The 22,076-nt window shown below is 39.3% G+C and overlaps 2 protein-coding genes and 1 pseudogene across 3 annotated transcripts; all 3 read left to right on the top strand.

Annotated features, from left to right (window-relative positions):
* The first annotated feature begins 315 nt into the window (after positions 1-315).
* LOC149040802 (uncharacterized) lies at positions 316-7,368 on the top strand (annotated as a pseudogene). Its single transcript, XR_016179247.1, has 6 exons — positions 316-871; positions 953-3,413; positions 4,173-4,423; positions 4,585-4,699; positions 4,995-5,120; positions 6,283-7,368. The product of XR_016179247.1 is annotated as an uncharacterized LOC149040802 (transcript).
* Positions 7,369-10,350: 2,982 nt separating this feature from the next.
* LOC149040801 (uncharacterized) lies at positions 10,351-16,532 on the top strand. Its single transcript, XM_089180668.1, has one exon. It carries the CDS (start codon positions 10,821-10,823, stop codon positions 16,104-16,106), a length of 5,286 nt encoding a protein of 1,761 aa, XP_089036794.1. The 5' UTR covers positions 10,351-10,820; the 3' UTR covers positions 16,107-16,532.
* A 908-nt stretch (positions 16,533-17,440) lies between these two features.
* Positions 17,441-21,886, top strand: LOC149040800 (uncharacterized). The gene is made up of 5 exons (XM_089180669.1): positions 17,441-17,537; positions 18,041-18,291; positions 18,460-18,574; positions 19,632-19,757; positions 20,188-21,886. The coding sequence occupies exons 1-5, from the start codon at positions 17,441-17,443 to the stop codon at positions 20,637-20,639; spliced, it is 1,041 nt and encodes a 346-aa protein (XP_089036795.1). The 3' UTR covers positions 20,640-21,886.
* The last annotated feature ends 190 nt before the right edge of the window (positions 21,887-22,076 follow it).

The raw sequence follows: 22,076 nt of genomic DNA, 5'->3' as shown, positions 1-22,076 counted from the left end.
GAATTAAAATCCCCTAAGTTGGAGCAAATAAAGTTAAATGTAATCTTATTAAATGAATGATCTCATCCAAGATGATATGAGGAGCAAGAGAATATCAACTGTTGATATTCAATTGATACTCTCTTGATGTTCTCTTGATGAGGAATGATATCAATGGAACATTGTCGTGACGCGGCAAATCCTGAAAAATGGATCATTGAGCAAGATGAGAAAATAAATGAATAATGGATGCTTTGACAAAGTACAAATGAAATATTTTTGTGATATTGTAAATTCTGGATAACTGATATTAGGGCAAGAACAGAAACTAAACGAATAATGTTGTAAGTTTCGTGCTGAGATCAATTAGATATAATTCTGGAGGACCTGACCGGGTGATTTGAATGCAGAGGGAGACGGGCTTTCGGAAGAGAAAGGATTAATTAGATTACACGGAATTTCATACTTCTTTCGTTTTCGTGGATCTTGAATAGATTTTGACGAATGCGCCTTAGCCAAAGACGATTATTCCTGTGATGGCAACTTTCTTAATGTTATGGGTTCACACGGATGCACATGTAAACCTGGATTTACAGGTGCTGGTAAAACATGCCAAGGCATGTTTTTAACTAGAAAAGCCAACAGGCATGCAATAACAAGGGTACCGACTGATTGTAAAGAATAGGGAATCAGCACAAAATGTCCTACTCAAGCAACACACCTGGCTCAAAGGTAGAAAATGGTTGAAACATGAATGATTTAGAAACCAACTAACCGCAACAGCAATTAAATTTTGTTATCTTTATTTTTTCGCATTGATCTTTTTGCAGATATTGACGAATGTGCTCTGCAAAAACACAGTTGTTCGTCTAACGGGGAATGCGCCAATATGGTGGGTTCATATCAGTGTATGTGTAAACCTAAATTTACCGGCGATGGTATAACTTACCAAGGTGAGATTTTTATTTACTAGGAAAAACAGTTACGATAGGATAAGAAACAGACAGAGAAAGACTGAAGGACATGTTGAGTGATTGACAGAAACCGGAATAGACTGAAGGAAAGAGAGGAATATGATCGTAAGGAACACATGGATGAAGCAGAAACTACCTCATTTGCGTAAAATTTTTAATCTTTTCTTGTTTTCGTTTTTATGCTTTGTCTTGTTCCTTCTATTTAATTTGTTTATTTCTTACTCAATTGATTCATGAACAGAGCTTTACGAATGCATCACAAACCAAGACAATTGTCCCTGAGAGAATGGGCAGGGCATGCAGTGACTGTGGACTTGTCCTGGTCAGCTCCGGCCTTTATGGATGATTTAATACCGACACTGAAAAGGAAAAATAGAAAAGGTAGCTTTAAATCGTCTGCGGAAGACAACTCGGATAATTAACGGATAATTTAAGGAAAATCAAATATGTTCAATGGTCGTTTCCTGTAATCCAATATGTCAGTTTTAAGTAGGTTACGTCGGTAACAGTAGTATATGATTTTACCAGGCGATATGTCGTTAATCCTCTACACTATGACGAGGTGTAAATAGGCGTCAGGAAGTAAACCGCCATCATCACGATTTAAAAGAGCGTGAGCGGAGTTGATATGCCAGGCTTCCAAACAAAGGCGCTGGTGGTAACGTCGATTAGTGATGATAACTGAAGACTTATCCCACCCAATTGTATGGTTGTTTAGGCATGTGTGCTTCGAAAAAGCTGAATTTTCTTTTTCGCAAAAGAAGACCACTTTTTGATGCTCTTTCAAACGTGTACCAAACTGACGTTTGGTCTGTCCGATATACTCGTGACTACAGTCATAGCACGGAATAGAATAAATAGCGTCGGTTCGTATTTATTCTATTTATTCTATTCCACGGCAAAAAGTTCAAATTTTCATATCGGGGGAAAGTGAAAGTGAATTTCTACCTTATGTCCGTTTTTTACCAAAACATCTTTCTTAATTTATTCATTTCGGTAAATTGTATTGTTTACATGGTGTCAATACTCATTAACAAGAAAAACGTCTGTTATTGAAAAAATTTTGTTTTCACGAGTTCGCCGTTTTGTTGTAAATTTTTTGCAAACGTTTTAGAGCTTATTAAAAGAAAGGAAAAAAAAATTCGATTGAGGGTTAAACAGGAATCCATCGATCTCAGTTTTCTTTGTGTTTTCATCATTCTCATAAAATAATCATAACTCATAAAATAATCTTATGAGGGACCTAAAGCAGCAAGGAGGGCAAAGATAAGGAAGACATCAATTACAAAATGAATTGAATTTATGTTTTAAGTTAGAATTTCGTCTCTAAAGGAGGGTCGTCTCGAAGTGTTTAGTACCAAACAGAAACTTCAATGATAGTGTCAATCACTTGAATTTGAGTCTTAAATAAGACCAAATTACTGCATTTCATCTTTGCATTTTGTTTTTTTTTTTTCCCAACTTCCTGTTTGCACCACACTGGTAGCTGTAATAGGTTAGTACAGAATGAAATTGTACATCCCTCTCCGAAGGTGTACTTTTTCCCAAGAATATATAAAATATATTTCCTCTTAAAAGGTAAGAATTTTTTTTTTCCATTATTTTCATTATTCATAAGGAGAAATCGAACTCCCAATGGAAGACCGAAGTAATTTGCGTTGGCTAAGTTTCAAGTTTACAGAAGGCTTGTTCTGAATTTGATACCCACCTTCTGGTATTATTCATGCACAATTATGATATTGATATAAAAGGCCGAGTGTCATTATTTAAAGTTTGCCATCAAGCAGCCGCTTTAGCCTAAATTTAAGTAAATTTTTTGCTGAGGAGATTTCTTCCCTCCCGAGAGTGTTCGTTTAACTCACTTATCATCTAACTATAGCTGATGTGCGTCTACCGATATTTCATTATAAAAACAATTCTTCACGTGTTCCGCATCAAAAACGCCCCAAAGATTTGAAATTGAATTACTGCTTGAAAGGTAGGAATAGTTCCTTTTGACAGTTTTATTGAGGGTGAATTGAAACGGAGATGTTTAGTCCATAGTGTATTTAGGAAAAAAACAATCGAACAGGCGAAAGTATGATATGGAATGTAACAACTATGGCCGAAATGTTATGAGGAAAATGTAGAGAGATATATTTCTTCTAGACTTATGACATACGAATGTTATTGGAACAACTGAACTAAAGTTAAGCAGAGTTGCAATTCATTAAAAAAGAGATGATGTTGAAAGTAGCTCGATAAGTTTTCTCACAAGTTTAATTTAATGCGAAAGTACACCACTGCGTGGTACAAAATACGTCTTACGTTCCCTCGATTCACTAAAATTGCCAAAATATTTCTTAACTTTTCAAACAGGAAAAATAATGGAGAAAATGGAATATTACCTACTCTTCACTCTTTTTACATGTCTGGACTGTTTTTCTGCAAATAACCAGTGCGGATTAAGTAGCATGGGAGGTATGGCTCTTAATTATTCACGTTTTCAGGATATGATTTTGTCAGCCCTCCATATTTGCTATGTCCTGTGCGAACTAAATCACCTTTCAGAGTTAACTTCCACAAAAACGAAATAGTAAAAAAACAGAAGATAGTAACCATTGTTGGTTCCCCTGAGTACCACAAGCCATCCAAGATCATTGTATTTCGGCGGCATTTACCTTTGTAGCCTTTCTAATACCCCATTCACACCAGCAAAACATGTTTTGTTAAACTGGTTTTCATTGAATGAAAATTATAAACAGAGAACTGAAAAACTTGATTTTCCATTAGATTCAAGTACTTGCTAACTTGCATTTCCAATGTGCTACATTCAAGTCAAATATATTCGGTTAAATAGTTTCTATGAAGAAAAAAAAAATTAAACTGTGTTTAACAAAACAACTTTTAAACATGTTTAAGCTTTGGTGTGAATGGGGCATAAGACTGATTGTCCCCTGGAATATATTGTTTACTCTATTCACAATATAATTGTTTGATATCAACCCTCTCGTATTGTGAGTATAAGAGTATTAGTTTTGACCATCTCTCGTAAAAGAAAAAAGGTCGAAAGAAATTAACTTTTTGGAAATGTAAATGCCGCACAAAAGGCTTTCGTGATGAAGACAATTTGACTGAATTACTACCCATAATATGGAAAGGTTTGCCACCTGTTTATGCTTTTTTGACATAGCTGATTATATTTCTCATTGGTTTCTTTATTCCTTCTTCCTCCCTCAGATGATTGTCGAGTGATTGAATTCAAAGAAGGAACAAAAAATAAGATCTTAACAAATCACGTTATTAGGAGAGATCAACTGCCAGACAAGGATATTTGTGAATTGAGATGCTATCTTGAACCAAACTGCGTGTCCTACAACTATGGTCCACTGTCAGATGGAACATTCACATGTGAGCTGAATGACAGGACCCACTTACAAGTCCCCGACTCCCTCGAAGACAAAAGCGGATTTGTGTACACAGAAATTTTTGTAAGTACGGCCTGGTAACATTCAGTTTTACAAAGGTGATCAGTTTACGGGTAAAAAAACTCGGGTACAGTGTTGTTCCCTTTCATGTTATTTATTTATCTATTCATCATGTTTTAATTGATTTATTGTATAAATTGATTTATTTTCTTCTTATCTTTCAGAATTCTTGTGAGAGCATTCCATGCGCCCATCACGCCACCTGTCAAGCGGGCTTTGGTAACCATGGATACCGCTGTATTTGTCCTGCTGGATATCAGGGAGTTCAGTGTAAAACAGGTGAGGGAAAAAACACCTAACGATAAAATGATGAGTTCAGACAGTTCAATATTTAATTGAGTTTACAATAAAGTTAAACAGCTATAATTTCCAAAAAATTATTCGCGCAACATCACGGGGAAAAGACAGGAGAACAAGCCAAAGAATCCTGACTTAAAAGATGTGAAAAGGACAGGCAGGAAGAGGAGCAGAAAGAAAAGTACACAGATACACAGGGCCACTTTCATAGAGTTGGACGAGGTGTCTCATCCTGGAGAGTTTTTAGCTTTGGTTTTTTTTCTTAAATTCTGTGTAGATGTTGATGAATGCGTACCAGGAAAACACCATTGCCCCGCAGAGCGCAAATGTGTCAATACTTTGGGTTCATATCAGTGCTCACATTGTAGACCTGGATATATTGACGATGGAGAGACCTGTCAAGGTAAGATTTGCATACAATGAAGAAGACAACAAAGACAAAAAGAAAAACAGTGGACACACATATAAAGACCAGCAACAATGTAATGGTGGTGACAGTAAGTCTTACATATCGAATAAGAGAAAGTTGATAAAATTAGGTCAGCTACCATTTATATTTTTCAGACAGACAGATTAAGAGACAGACAGACAGAGAGTAACGACAGAAAGTGGTAGATATATGGGGATACGAGAGGTAACTGAGTGGCATGTTCAAGCCACAGATGCGCACTTATCCCATAGTGGTGGTTACGCTTGCTCTGTAGGCATATAGGCCACCAAGATAGATATCATCTACAGCTCATTAGGCCTTGTTAAGAATAACCAGCTAGGCCAAAGGCAGAGGCCAAAAACAAAGCCGAAAAAAGCCGAACGTGGCTACCAACTTGTTGGCTTTTTCTCCCAACAAAGTTTGTTGATTACAAAGTCTTCAAATGTGGCATGAGCAGAATTTCCACGGATGGACTTTGCTACACTTACTGGCCTCTAGCTCTATTGGAATTCCTTCCCCCATTTATGAGAAATTTCACGCGAGGTGTACTTTGCCTAAAGTTCGTTTAGTCCTTCAATTTTTACCATTTGGTTTTACTATGTTTAGATATCGATTAATGTAACGATGGTAACCATGATTGTCGTGATGCGGCCAACTGTAAAAACACCGCTGGATCGTTCGACTGCAGCTGTCAGTCTGGACGCCTTAAAGATGGACGATACTTTTGCTTAGGTGCATCTTGATTTCTTACTGAACACGAAATCTTATTTAGATAACCTACGCTACACTTTTTCCACCTCTTTACACCATATCAACAGAAGAAAGCTGAAAGATTTGATTTATCAATCACCAAGGTGTTGTTAACTATTAAGTGTGGCTTGCAATTGTGCAATGCAAGCTAACGCTCATATCTGTCACAGATTTTCAATGAGGCGTCCTTCTGGTCAAGAAAATTGTAATTTCGACACCATTTACGCGCGGCGATACTTATCAAAATACTAATCTGACTAATCTTGTCTGGACAATTGCAACTGTCAATTTCTAACTTCTATCGACAAGCTCTTTATTTCGATCAAACTCTTCCTTGACTTGACTTGCTAATATCATTTTTAAAACCTACTAATGTTCTTAACAGATAACTGGAAAAAGATCAACACCGATCCTGTCTGCTTCGGGACAAAAAATGACGACTTCGGATCCTTTGAAATCCAAGAGGCCGGTAAAATCTACACATTCAAACTTGTCCATACCGATGGAATGGCACAGTAACATGTAATACTGACTTCGAATCAACAAAGTGGGGATGTTTACACCCAGATTTGGGACGTCGTATACTACTGACGGTGATAACTTACCCCAACAAGACTGTTCTTCCGCTTGCTGAGTTCGTGAAAGGCATTGATGACTATAGGTACCAACTTGACGGTGCTCATGTCAACTCCCCGACGCTTGTGTTTAACCTGCTCCCCACCCCTCTGGTTGTGTCGATTGGACAGCAGTTCCTAATATGGTATGGGCAAGACTTAGCTAATTATACCGAATTCAATAATGCTGGTGAGACATGCGCAGATGTTTACGCTTTGTACCCTTAACCTGAACTTTATCATCGAACTTAACCTAAATCTATGTACATATGTAAATATCTCTGTAAATCTATGTATCTATGTATAAGACCAATATAGTAGCCAGCTCCCAGTTGGCTTGTTAGTTCAGTTGGTAGAGTACTGCACCGGTATCGCAGAGGTTATGGATTTAAATCCCGTCCAGGCCTGAATTTTTGTTAGGCCCTTATTTCCATTACTGCTCAAGAAGTAATCATTACTGTGAAGATCGCATTCATATTCACAGCTTAAAACCGTAGTTCACATATATGATATTCACATATTTACCGTAGTCTAAACACTGTCACGCGGGAATCGTCACGCGGCGTAAGGTGGCAAAACAGGGCGCACTTTTATGCCTTTCTTTGATGGTGGAATCCACTTTGGAAGTGCTTTTAAAGAGAAGCTCGACTTGGCGACAGGTATGGGAAACATGGACAATGGACAATGCGCTCGGAGTCAGTTCAAATACTGGAGGATTTGGCGGTAAACCCTCACTGAAAAATGATGGCGAGCGTACATTTCGAAAGGGATCGTGCTCTCTGCAAATATTTCAAAAAAGGTTCTTACTAGATCTCACACGAGCTCAATCCAGCAACAATAAAGTGATAAAACACCTACACTGCTTCCTTTTTGAAATCAATGAGAACGAATCAGCGTTGATAATGGTCTCAAAACTGAACCCTTTGTTCTGTACGGTGGTTGATACAAATTGGTCTCTTAAGGAGCGATGCACAACTGATGATATGTCCACAGTTTCTGCAAGAGTTCCCGCGATCTTGCTTTTACTTATTGAATACGTTGGAAAGTATGAAAACAAGTTGTACATATATAAATACAACTGAAAAGACCAAATCAGTTATTTTCTAGCAATTTTGGCCAATGTCGAGCCATTACTCGATGACAATTTCACAATAGACCTTACGCAAAGAGAGAAGTTTTTCGGTATTTTTCAGAACATAGTTCGTGGTAATTCCAACGAAAACTTACACTTCCCTCGTATCAACATAATCTTCATCCATTTATAATGGTAACTGAACTTAGTGGAGTGCAATTTGGGATGGAATCATACGCGTGATTTTTAAAATCGAACGAGCGCGCAGCGTGAGTTCGATTTGAAATCATAAGCATGATTTCAGACCAAAATTGCATGAGACGATGTTCAATTACCACTTTATTACCTCCATTTTAAAATTGCCCAAATACAGGACTTAGTCAGTTCAAATATTTTATTGATGCAGTACTGAGCCGGTCTGAAATTAAATTCATCCATTTTTGGAGGGGAAAAAGTAAGAGTTTGGAAACAAAAGTTGCAAAATTTGCCACATGACACTCTTTGTCTTTCAATTTCCTCCAGTTTGATCGGTTACATTAAACGAGCCTTAAAATCTGATTGGTTGTTTTGTTTTTAGTGTAGCCTCCTCATTGGCTGGGAAAAAGATGCGATTTAAAGCAAAGAATGGTGCGATTCTGGAATAAATCGCATCAATTGGAACCAATCAGATTACAGGGACCACCAGTGATTTCAAAATGGGTGTAATAAATGATAGAATTGTGGCGAAAAAGCCCTAATCTCTCGCCAGATTCCCTTTTTTTTGGAAGTCCAAACAGCTTCTCGCCACACGTTCCTTTCAAGCGAGTTACAATGTTTGCCTCGTGGCAATCACACAAATCTGTGCGCAAACGCAAGGATCCGATTACTGGCAACTTATTTCCCAGGGAAAGTTCCCTATGTATTACATCATCGACCTCCTGTTTTTGTGAGAATGTCATGCGATGATAAGCCAGCAAAATTTAATCTCTTTTTTGACTTCCTGTTTTTTTAAAGAATCACTCAACCGCATGAGGCCATAAGTGTGAGTCTCATTTCTTTGAATCAAAACCGTCTTTTGTTTCTCGGAAATCTTTTAATTTTGATAACCAACTATTCTCATGACATAATTCCATCAAATTATTTCCATCATATGGAAAGTATTACAGAGTTGGCATTTTCAGCTCATTTTAATGAAACGAGCTCGAACCGCCAACTCTTATACTACTTCAATATCCGTTCACAAGAAACGTCTGTTCTTAAAATAATTTTGTTTTCGTGAGTTCGCCGTCTTGTTGTTAATTTTTGTAAACGGTTTAGAGCTAATTAAGAGAAAAGAAAATAAAAACGATTGGGGGTTATCCATTGACCTCCGTTGCCGATCTCTGACAATGTTTTCATCATTCTCATAAAATTATCATACCTCATGAAATAGTCATATGAGGGACCTTAAGCGGTCAGGACGGTAAAGATAAGGAAGACTTCGATTACAAAATGAATTGAATTTATTCTTCAAGTTAGAATTTCGTCTCTTACGGCGCCATACCTCAACTTCAGCAAAACGTGAGTAAGCAGCATTGAGTACCAAATAGAAACTTAAATAATAGAGTCACTCTCAAGAGTTTGAGTCTTAAATAGTACCAAATTACTGCATTTCATCTTTGCCTTGTTTTCTTTGTGTCTAACTTCCTATTTGCTCGACTGGTAGCTGTAGTAGGTTAGTATAGAATGAAATGGTACATCCCTTTCCGAAGGTGTACTTCTTCTCGAGAGACGAAAATATATCTCCTCTTATCCCTTTAACTCCCAAGATCTGATTATCAATTCTCCCCTCTAGCTACTACACATTTCCTTGTAAATTGATTACGAGAGTTAGGTGTTCAATCAAGGTAACTAATCGTACCTGATGAGTTTGAATGTTTTCTTCAACTGTTTGCTGTATAATGTATGGATACTTTAGGGAGAAGTTACATGGTAATCGCTTCTGGGAGTAAAGGGTTAAAAGGTAAGAAAGTTTTTTTTCATTATTTGCATAAGTCATAAGAGGAAATCGAACTTCCGGTGGAAGACTAAAGAAATTTGCGTTGGCTAAGTTCCAAGTTGACAGAAAGCCTGTTCTGAATTTGATACCCAACTGCTATTATTTGTCATTCGCAATTATAATAATGATGTAACCAGTTATTGTTATGACATAATTCCATCAAACTATTTCCATCATATGGAAAGTATTACGAAGTTGGCATTTTTAGCTCATTTTCATGAGACGAGTTCGAACCACCAACTCTTATACTACTTCAATATCCGTTCACAAGAAAACGTCTGTTCTTGAAATAATTTTGTTTTCGTGAGTTTGCCGTCTTATTGTTAATTTTTGCAAACGGTTTAGAGCTAATTTAGAGAAAAGAAAATAAAAACGATTGGGGGTTATCCATTGACCTCCGTTGCCGATCTCTGACAATGTTTTCTTCATTCTCATAAAATAATCATACCTCATGAAATAGTCATATGTGGGAGCTCAAGCAAACTGTTTAGAGCTTAATTAGAGAAAAGAAAATAAAAACGATTGGGGGTTATCCATTGACCTCCGTTGCCGATCTCTGACAATGTTTTCATCATTCTCATAAAATAATCATACCTCATGAAATAGTCATATGAGGGACATTAAGCAGTCAGGACGGTAAAGATAAGGAAGACTTCGATTACAAAATGAATTGAATTTATTCTTTAAGTTATAATTTCGTCTCTTACGGCGCTGCACCTCAACTTCAGCAAAACGTGAGTAAGCAGCATTGAGTGTTTCGTTTAATAAATAGGCGTTGCCTCGTGTTGACAGATTTATTCGATGACAAGAATCGTGATTGACATTAATTCAATAGATTGATTTAAAAGCGTTAGATTATTATGTTTAAGTCAGTTTTTCAGCAGAATCGAAGTGAGAAAGAAGTTATTTTGTTATCGTTTTTCTGTCTCTAAATCCGCTTACCTGGAGAATCTGCTAACCCGTAAAGTGAGACTGTTGTAACGACCCGCCACAGAAGTAAGTTTATATTGAAGTTTTTGAATTTAGTTACAAGATAAAGACTTGATTTGCGTTTGTTCTAATTGCGAATTATAAATGTATTTCTTTTAGATCGAATAATTATTAAAGCTTGGCTTAATATTATACGGTTTGTGGTGGTCACTTGATCTAATCAGTTCCGAGTAAGGAAACATTACATTCGATTTCTGGGTTGTAACGAAGAACTACGCAATCCTGAGCACATGGCGGAGGAAGCCCTGAAAACTGCCAAAACTGATCGGAGGACTGCCAAAGGAACGCTCACACGCTGTGGAAAGTCCTTAGCGAAGTTAATAGAAGCGAAAAGACCAGAGCAAGAGGTAAGAGATGGTCTAAGTAAACTGCAGTTAGCCTTTGACAATCTTGTGGCGAAGCATGAAAATTATTCGCGTTTAATCGAAGATGACACTGAGTTCGAAGTACAAGAGGGATGGATGGGGGAATGCCAAGAAGACTTTATGTCAATGGAAATGGACGCAAAAATATATTTGGATTCTTTCTTCAGTAAGGAAAAGGCCCCGATGAAAACTAATCATACATCTACAGCATCTAAAACGAAAAATAGTGGTGTTGGTGAGCCGGGAAGTAGTGGAATTCTGAATATGCAAATAGAAGAAGACGCCCTTAGTGTAAGTTCTGGCGATAATGATCATCCAATCAATCCAATTAGCACCCATCAAAGTACAAGTTCCGGTAATGATAATTTCACACCAGACCATGAAGGCACATCCGTTGTTTCCGGACATGAAGTAAACCCCAATACTACAACCGGCGCCTGTGGTTTTAAGATGGAAAAGCCAAAGATGCCTAAATTTACCGGAGACGTAAGAGATTATGCCATTTTTCGCGCCGATTTTAAGCACGCGATAGAATCGAAATACAGCAAAAGAGATGCAATAACTTTTCTTCGCACATGTCTGCAAGATAAACCATTAGAGTTAATCAAAGGGATAGGTTCGGACTATAAGGCAGCGTGGGATTATTTGGACTCTATTTACGGAGATCCAAGGTTCGTGTCCGACACCATCACGCAAGACATAGTAAAATTTAGAGCTCTGCAACCAGGAGAAGATGCAAGATTTTGCGACTTAGTCCATTTGGTTAAACGAAGCTTCAACACTCTGAAGGAGGTTGGAAGTCAAAATGACATGGACAACAGTCACATGCTATCTATCATTGAGCAAAAAATGTGTTCGGATGATCGAAAGGTTTGGTCACGAGACTTGGAGCGTCAGGGAGAAAAAGCAACTTTAGAGCGACTGATGAAGTGGATGGACGTAGAGATGAAATCACGTATGCGTGCTACTGCTCCATTGAGATCTAGCAGATCAGTCTATGCCTTGCAAGTCGAAGCTCCCAACCAGAAGTGGTACAAGTGCTGGTACTGTAAAAACTCGTCCCATTGGCCAGATACATGCCCTAAATTCGCTGCCCTCGGTATCGACCAACGTATAAAAGTCGCCAAAGAAAACCATGTGTGCTTTAGTTGCATGAAAGCAGCCGGAAGAGAACACCGAGTTGACAACTGTAGGAGACGTAGAAAGTGTACGAAAACCGAGAACGGAAGGGAATGCATGCATTTTCATCACCCGTTGCTTCACAAGAGCACCGCAGTCAAAGTTGGCGTCGCGTCACTCTCCGAGCCACATGAAACTCTTTTGCCGGTGGTAACATGCAAGATTTACGGTCAAAATGGGTTCCAAAAGCAAAGCAACACTCTCCTTGACTCGGGAGCGCAGATCAGCCTAATCCGCGAAGAAACAGCAGCTGCACTGGGACTCAAAGGAAACGACACCGCCGTAACACTTACGAAAGTGGGAGGAGAAGAGGAGACGATCAAGACCAAAGTTTACAAAGTTCCTGTATCATCAATTGACAACACCGAGATGTTCTCAATCAAGGCAATTGGAATTCCGCGCATTAGTGAGGAAGTGTCAGCAGTCCAGCTTAGACCGATCGCCAAGCTTCTTGGACTGGAGAGCGAAAGGATACGCAGAGGCAATGGTCCTGTCGATTTACTAATAGGAATCGACCACGCCCAGATGCATACTGGACAGACCAGGCAAACTGGACAGCTAGTTGCAAGAAGAACACCTCTAGGATGGGTAGTTTTCGGTGGACCGTCAGGAGAAACACAAGTGAATGGTCGCGTCTACCATGTAAGACTTGCTGCACCGGTAGAAATGTCAGATTTTTGGAAGACTGAGGCAATGGGAGTAGAAGTTAAACCGTGTGTTTGTGAGGCTGACAAGCTAACGCAAGCCGAAAGAGAGGAAGCAGAAATCATTTCCAAGTCGTGTGAAAAGGTGGGCAAGCAGTGGATGATACCTTACCCCTGGAAGAAAGACCCCATGCTGTTGCCGGATAATAAGCCATTGGCGATGAAACGGTTGGAAAGTACGGAGAGACGCCTTAAGAAAGACCCAGAAAAGGGAGTGGCTTATGACAAACAGATGGAAGAAATGAAGGAGATGCAGTTCTCAAGAAAGCTGTCCAGAAAAGAAATGGATAATTACAAAGGCCCGGTGCATTACATCCCACACCATGCTGTTATTCGACCTGAGAAGAAGAGCACACCCGTACGAATCGTCTTCAACTCCTCTTCAGTCTATCAAGGTCACGCACTGAATGATTATTGGCTTAAGGGGCCTGATTTGTTGAACAATCTGTTTGGAGTAATCTTGAGGTTTAGAGAAAAAGAAGTAGCAGTGATGGGTGACATATCCAAAATGTATCACCGTATACGCATCCCGGAAGAGGATCAACATGTTCATCGGTTCCTGTGGAGAAACTTGGAAACGGAAAGAGAACCCGATGTGTACGTAAAAACAGTCCTGACGTTTGGTGATAAGCCAGCGCCTGCCATGGCTCAAATTGCGTTAAGAAAAACAGCTGAAGAAAACAAGAAGGACTACCCAGAAGCAGCCGAGGTGCTCACAAAGAATTCCTACATGGATGATATTTGTGGTTCTGTAGACACTGTAGCACAAGCTCAGAAGTTGACAAGAGATCTAGACAAAGTACTCGACAGTGGAGGGTTTGGCGTGAAGGGCTGGACGTCGAACAAACTTCTAACCAAGACAGAAAATCAGGAAAATGAGTTCAAGATGTTCCAGGAAGAAGTTGAAGAAAAGGTGCTTGGAGTGATTTGGAATTATGTTACAGATGAGTTCAGCTTCAAAGTTAAAGTGGATTTACTGTGCCTGACAGATTATTCAGTAGACTGTGGAGTAAAGATGACCAAGAGAACTCTTCTCAGTCAAGTTGCCCGATTCTACGATCCCATTGGATTCGCTGCCGCATTCGTCATCAGAGCCAAAATAGGTTTACAAGAACTGTGGCAGATTGGTCTTCACTGGGACGATGAGCTTCCATATGATGTAAAAGATAAGTGGATCCAGCTCTTCAAGGAAATGAAGGAACTTGACCGGATTGGTTTCAAGAGGTGTCTGGTTCCACCCGAAACTCCAGAATTACCAGTACTGTGTGTCTTCTCAGACGCCTCACAAGAAGCATTTGGGGCCTGCGCGTACATCCGCCAGAAGACGAAACAAGGCACCTATGAAGTAAACTTCGTTGCCGCTAAGTCTAGAGTGGCACCCCTAAAGCAACTAACAATTCCACGCCTGGAATTACAAGCAGCCGTTCTCGCCTCCCGCCTCGCGAAAACGATAGTGAAAGAGTGTACGATTCAATTCGCCGATGTCAAATTCTTCACTGACAGCAGCATCACACTTGCCTGGATTCAAAGTCCTTCCCGCAGTTTCAAGCCGTTTGTCTCAGCACGGATCGGGGAGATCCAGAATAACTCGGACCCAAGCCAGTGGAAGCACATTCCCGGTGAAGAAAACGTAGCAGATGATGTCTCGCGAGGACTGCATGTAAAGCAGCTTACGGGTAGATGGATGAACGGCCCGGAATTTCTAAAACTGCCAGAGGAACAATGGCCAGTCCAAACAGCTACACTGCAACAAGAAGGAGATATGGAGCGTCGCCACGTTAATGCTGTCACTACAGTCCCGCCTGCAGATGTCGGAAATGTAATCGATGTGAAGAATTTCTCCAGTTGGCGAAAACTGATACGAGTTACCGCGTGGATAAGGCGATTAACAGAGAAGATACGCCTCAGAAGAAACACACTCAGCGGACGAGAAGGACCTCTCATGCCTGAAGAGTTGAAGAAGGCTGAGATGTCATGGATCAAAAGTGCTCAAAAGGATTTAAAGAGCCGAATGAAGAATGGAGACTTTAAGACGTTAAGCCCATTTATAGACGACAAGGGGATCATCAGGGTCGGAGGAAGGATTGACAAAGCAATCGTGTCCTACGAAGAAAAACACCCAGTGCTGCTTCCCAATGAGCACAGAATATCCCTGTTGATTACAAGCCATATGCACAACCATGGGCATCCTGGAGTAGCAACCACGACTGCAAAAATAAGACGAAAATACTGGATCTTGAAGGCGAATAAGCTCAGTAAGGCTGTGAAATTTAAATGTGTTTCTTGTCGAGAAATGGCACACAAGGCAGAGACGCAGTTGATGGCAGACCTGCCAGCTCTCCGTTTAGCACCGCAAACGCCTCCGTTCTACTATTCCTCGTGCGATTACTTTGGTCCATACAATGTGAAGATAGGGCGCAACAAGACAAGAAAGCACTATGGCGTCATCTTCACGTGCTTAAACACAAGAGCCGTCCATCTGGAACTAGCTGTTGACCTATCAACAATGGAATTTATCCAGGTGCTAAGAAGGTTTTTCTCTATCCGTGGATACCCGGCAGTGCTATTGAGCGACAATGGGTCACAAATGGTTGGCGCAGAGCGGGAATTGCGCGAAATGGTCGAAGGTTTAGATTCTGATAAACTCCGTGATTTCTGCGCTGAAAGAAGTATCAACTGGCTGTTCACCGCTCCAGCTGCCCCTCATCAGAACGGATGTGCTGAGGCACTCGTCAAAAGTTGCAAGCGTGCCTTGAAGAAGGCAATAGGAGAACAGGTTCTGAGTCCGTTCGAGTTATACACATGTCTGCTAGAAGTCGGAAATCTCGTTAATCAACGCCCGATCGGCCGTGTTCCAAATGACCCGGATGACGGCAAATATTTATGCCCGAACGACATGCTTCTTGGAAGAGCAACACCGGAAGTTCCTCAAGGCCCATTCCAAGACACGAAAAACCCGCGACGCCGTGTAGAATTTGTGCAGAAAATTGTGGAGTCATTCTGGAAACGTTGGAGCAGAGACGTACTGCCAGCGCTAGTGATAAGGAAGGCATGGCATACAGAAAGGCGAAACGTTCAAGTCGATGACATTGTAGTCATGGCGGACAACAATGCTATCCGAGGTAAATGGACCATCGGCAGAGTAATCGAGGTGTATCCCGGGACAGATGGCCGAGTCCGTAATGTCAAAGTAAAAACACCAGCCGGAGAATACAGCCGCCCAGTCACCAAGATTGCTGTTATATATCCTGCTGAGGGATACGACTAAATAAAATTAGGCTGACTTCAAGAAGGATAAGGACTACGCCCTTATCGGGGCGGAGAATGTTTCGTTTAATAAATAGGCGTTGCCTCGTGTTGACAGATTTATTCGATGACAAGAATCGTGATTGACATTAATTCAATAGATTGATTTAAAAGCGTTAGATTATTATGTTTAAGTCAGTTTTTCAGCAGAATCGAAGTGAGAAAGAAGTTATTTTGTTATCGTTTTTCTGTCTCTAAATCCGCTTACCTGGAGAATCTGCTAACCCGTAAAGTGAGACTGTTGTAACGACCCGCCACAGAAGTAAGTTTATATTGAAGTTTTTGAATTTAGTTACAAGATAAAGACTTGATTTGCGTTTGTTCTAATTGCGAATTATAAATGTATTTCTTTTAGATCGAATAATTATTAAAGCTTGGCTTAATATTATACGGTTTGTGGTGGTCACTTGATCTAATCAGTTCCGAGTAAGGAAACATTGAGTACTAAATAGAAACTTAAATAATAGAGTCACCCACAAGAGTTTGAGTCTTAGATAGTACCAAATTACTGCATTTCATCTTTGCCTTGTTTTCTTTGTGTCTAACTTTCTATTTGCACAAGACTGGTAGCTGTAGTAGGTTAGTATAGAATGAAATGGTACATCCCTTTCCGAAGGTGTACTTCTTCTCGAGAGAAGAACTTTTCATTCGCAATTACAATAAAAATAATAAAAGGCTAAGTGTCGTTATTTAAAGCTTGCCATCAAGCAGCTGCTCAAATTTTCAAGCCTAAGTATGAGCACATTTTTTGCTAGGGAGATTTTTTCCTCCCAAAAGTGTTTGTCTAACTCGTTCATCAATTAACCAAAGCTGATGTGCGTCCACCGATATTTCTTTATAAAAACAGGTCTTCAGGTGTTCGGCATCATAGAACGCCCCAAAGATTTGAAATTGATTTTCTGCTTGAAAGGTAGGAATAGTTCTTGTTAACAGTTTTATTGAGCGTGAATTGAAATGGAGATGTTCAGTCCATAGCGTATTTAGGCAAAAAAACAATCGAACAAGCGAAAGTATCATATGGAATGTAAAAACTATGACCGAATTATTATGAGAAAAAAGTAGAGAGGTATATTTCTTACAGACCGATGACACACAAATATTATTGAGACAACTGAACTAAAATTAGGCAAAGTTGCAGTTGATTAAAAAGAAGGACGATGTTAAAAGTAGCTTGATATATTTCCTCACAAGTTTAATTTTTTGAATCAGTACACTACTGCCTGTTAAAAATACGTCTCACGTTTCCTAGATTCGCTTAAATTGCCTAAATATTTCTTAACTTTTTAAACAGGAAAAATGCTGAAGAAAATGATATGTTACCTACTCTTGGCTCTTTTTGCATGTCTGGACTGTTTTTCTGCAAATAACCAGTGCGGATTGAGTAGCATGGGAGGTATGGCTCGTAAGAATTCACGTTTTCAGGATATGATGTAGTCAGCCCTTCATATCTGTTATCTACTGTGCGAAAAAAAAGAGTTAACTTCCACGAAAACAAAATTATAAAAAACAGAAGATAGTAACCACGGTTAGCTCTTTTGAGTACCACACACCATCCAAGATCATTATATTTCGGCTGCAATTACACCTGAAGCCTTTCTAAGAGTGATTTTTCCCTGGAATAAATTATTTACTCTCTTCACAATATAATTGTTTGATATCAACCCTCACGTATTGTGAGTAAAAGAGTATTAGTTTTGAATATCTCTCGTAAAAGAAAAAAGGTCGAAAGAAATTACCTTTTTGGAGATGTAAATGCCGCACAAAAGGCTTTCGCGTTGAAGGCAATTTGACTGAATTACTGCCCATAATATGGAAAGGTTTGCCACCTGTTCATGCTTTTTTGATATAGCTAATTATATTTCTCATTGGTTTCCCTATTCCTTCTTCCTCCCTCAGATGATTGTCGAGTGATTGAATTCAAAGAAGGAACAAAAAATAAGATCTTACTAAATCACGTCATTAGGGGAGATCATCTGCCAGACAAGGATGTTTGTGAATTGAGATGTTATCTTGAACCAAACTGCGTGTCCTACAACTATGGTCCACTGTCAGATGGAACATTCACATGTGAACTGAATGACAGGACCCACTTACAAGTCCCCGACTCCCTTGAAGACAAAAGTGGATTTGTATACAGAGAAATTTTTGTAAGTACGGCCTGGTAACATGCAGTTTTAATCTACAAAGGTGATCAATTTACGAACAAAAAAAACTCAGATATAGTGTTGTTCCCTTCGATGTTATTTATTTATCTATTCCTCATTTTAAAATTGATTTATTGTATAAATTGATCTATTTTCTTCTTATCTTTTCAGAATCCTTGTGAGAGCATTCCATGTGCCAATCACGCCACATGTCAAGCGGGGTTTGGTAACCATGGATACCGCTGTATTTGTCCTGCTGGATATCGAGGAGTTCAGTGTAAAAAAGGTGAGGAAAAAAACATCTAACGATAAAATGATGAGTTCAGACAGTTCAATATTTAATTGAGTTTACAATAAAGTTAACCAGCTATAATTGCCAAAAAATTATGCGTGCAATGCTAAGATGGAGAAAAGACAGGAGAACAGGCGTAAGAATCCTGACTAAAAAGATGTGAAAAGGACAGGCAGGAAGAGGAACAGAAAGAAAAGTACACAGATACACAGGGTCACTTTCATAGAGTTGGAAGAAATGTCTTATAGTGGAGAGTTTTTAGCTTTGGTTTTTTTTCTTAAATTCTGTGAAGATGTTGATGAATGCCTATTAGGAAAACACGATTTTCCTGCTGAGCGCGAATGTGTCAATAATTTGGGTTCATATCAGTGCTCACATAGTCGACCTGGATATATTGACGATGGAGAGACCTGTCAAGGTAAGATTTGTTTACAATGAAGAAGACAATGAAGACAAAAAGAAAAATAGTGGACACATATTTATAGACCGCCAACGATGGTGGTGACAGCAAGTCTTACATATCGAATAAGAGAAAGTTAACAAAATTAGGTTAGCTATCATTTATATCTTATTCAGACAGACAGATTGAGAGACAGACAGTGAGAGATAGACAGACAGAGAGTAACGACAGAAAGTAACTGATACATGGGGATACGAGAGGTAACTGAGTAGCATGTTCAAGCCACAGATGCGCACTTAACACGATGTAGATTACGCCTGCTCTGTAGGCATGTAGGCCATCAAGATAGATACCATCTACAGCTAGTTTGGCCTCGTTAAGACTAACCAGCTATGCCATAGGCAAAGACCAAAAACAAAGCCGAACGTGGCTATCAACTTGTTGGCTTTTTTTTTCCCTTATTATCTACTATTATCACTTCAATGTACATCCTATGCCTTCAAAAGTCACCGATGGAGTTTGCTACACTTACTGGCCTCTAACTTTATTTGATTCCCTTCCACTATTTATAGGGAATTTCACGCAAGGTGTAAATTGCCTCAAGTGTTTCTAATTCCTCCAATTTTTGCTATTTGATTTTACTATGTTTAGATATCGATGAGTGTAACGATGGTAGCCATAACTGTCATGATGCGGCCGATTGTATAAACACCGCTGGATCATTCGATTGCAACTGCCAATTTGGAAACCTTGGAGATGGACGGCACTTTTGCATAGGTATATCTTGATCTCCAACTGAATACGAAATCTTATTTAGGTAACCTACGTTACACTCAAGGTCCCCGGCATTTCTTTTTCCACCTCTTTACACCATATCAACAGAAGAAAGCCGAAAGATTTGATTTATCAACCACCAAAGTGTTGTTAATCATTTAAGTGTAGCTTGTGCTAACGCAGCTAACGCTCATATCTGTCACAGCTTCGTAATATTGAACGAGGCGTTCTTCTGGTCAAGAAAATTGTAATTTTCGACACCATTCACGCGCAGCGATACTTATCAAAATATTATTCAGACTAATCTTGTCTGGACAATTGCAAAGTGAGATTTTTTTCTAATTTCCATCGACAAACTCTTTATTTTGATCAAAACTTTTCTTTGACCTGACTTGCTAACATCATTTTTAAAACCTACCAATTTTCTTGACAGATAACTGGAAAAAAATCAATACCGATCCTGTCTGCTTTGGGACAAAAAATGACGACTTTGGATCCTTTGAAATCCAAGAGGCCGGTAAAATCTACACATTCAAACTTGTGCATACATGTGGCTCCGTGACATGTGATACTAACCTCGAATCCACAAAGTGGGGATGTTTACACATAGGTTTGGGACGTCATAGACTACTGACGGTGATAACTTACTGCAACAAGACTGTTCTTCCACTTGCTGAGTTCGCGACAGGCGTTCATGACTATAGGTACCAACTTGACGGTGCTCATGTCAACTCCCCGACGCTTGTGTTTAACCTGCTCCCCACCCCTCTGGTTGTGTCGATTGGACAGCAGTTCCTAATATGGTATGGGCAAGACTTGGCTAATTATACCGAGTACAATAATGCTGGTGAGACATGCGCAGATGTTTACGCTTTGTACCCTTAACCTGAACTTTAGCATCGAACTTAACTTGAATCTATGTACATAAGTAAATATCTAAGTATATAAATGTAAATATATTACGAACCAATACAGTAACCAGCTCCTAGTTGGCTTTGTAGTTCAGTTGGTCGAGCACTGCACCGGTATCGCACCGTCACAAGCCTGAATTTTTTTCAGGCCTTATTTTCATTACTGCTTAAGTAGTGTTCATAATTGCGAAGATCGCTTCCATATTCATAGCCAGCTCACATATATGATATGCATATATTTACAGAAGTGTAAACAATGTCAATGTCGGCACGCGGCGTAAGGTAGCAAAGAAAGCGCACTTTTATGCCTTTCCTCGATGGTCGGTCGGTATAAAGAGAAGCTTGACATGGCGATAGGTATGGCAAGTATGGACAATGTACTCGAGTCATATACAAATGCTCGCGGAGGTGGCGGTAGACCCTCACTAAGAAATGATGGTTAGCGTACATTTCGAAGACCTATTAAGGAGGTTAGATCCTAGGCAGAGTTAGTGTAATCTTTGTATTAGCAGCCCCATTTTTTTTTTTGCAGCCTGGCCGGGCGCTGTTATAAGGAGACGGTGATACTGTCAGAAGACGTTAAGAATTTGTTGCTAGGATCACCTAGACAAAATTAACCAATGACATTATAGGAAATGAATAATGACTTCAAATTAATTCTGCGTGGCTAATAAATGTCCAAAGCCAATACAAACAGATATGACGAATAATTTACGTGGGATTTCTCGTAACTGGATTAGTCACTTTTAAGTAGGTTACCCTGGCAATTTTCTGGCATGTTCGATGTAATAGAATAGTTTAATAACTTTCAGTTCAGCAGTAATGCATGTGTAAAATTTTGAGAAAGGAGATTTCGAAATATCCATGTAGTCTAAATGCTGCATAACCCAGTTGCATTTACTCTTATAATCATAGACTGATCTCACTTGTAATAGAAATTTAGAGTCAATATTGAATAGATACTCCATTTTTTCAGACAACCAACATTAGTCTACAATGAAAAGACCAAAATCTTGCTCAAGTTAATTTACTTTGATGACTTAACATTTAACTTCACTTCTCAAGTGTTTTTGTTTACTTGGATCTTTTGTGACTGAAAATAGTTCTAAGAGAAACTTTCTTCCCCGTGTAAAAATACACCCAAAAACAAAGAAATCCTAGCCTTCATTACTTTTTTTTTTCTGTAACGCTTGACAACCTCATAAATATTAAATAAAACAATCTTACGATTAAGAGTTTATTAGATCGCTAGAAGTGCCCGTGCTGGCGGAGCTCGTGCACTGAAGCGAATCCTGTGTCTCGATTATCTACCCGGGCATGCAAGATGGGCCCATAGATATCGTACTCGCTTTGATCCTGCGTAAGAAGGAAAATTACGCGGACCGGACTAACAAAGTTCGTAATTCTTGGA

Source organism: Pocillopora damicornis, chromosome 8 (genome assembly GCF_964200805.1).
Source record: "Pocillopora damicornis chromosome 8, jaPocDami1.2, whole genome shotgun sequence".
NCBI classification, from domain to species: domain Eukaryota; kingdom Metazoa; phylum Cnidaria; class Anthozoa; order Scleractinia; family Pocilloporidae; genus Pocillopora; species Pocillopora damicornis.
The sequence above is the reverse complement of the archived record's forward strand: the minus strand, read 5'-3'. Positions and strand labels throughout refer to the sequence as shown.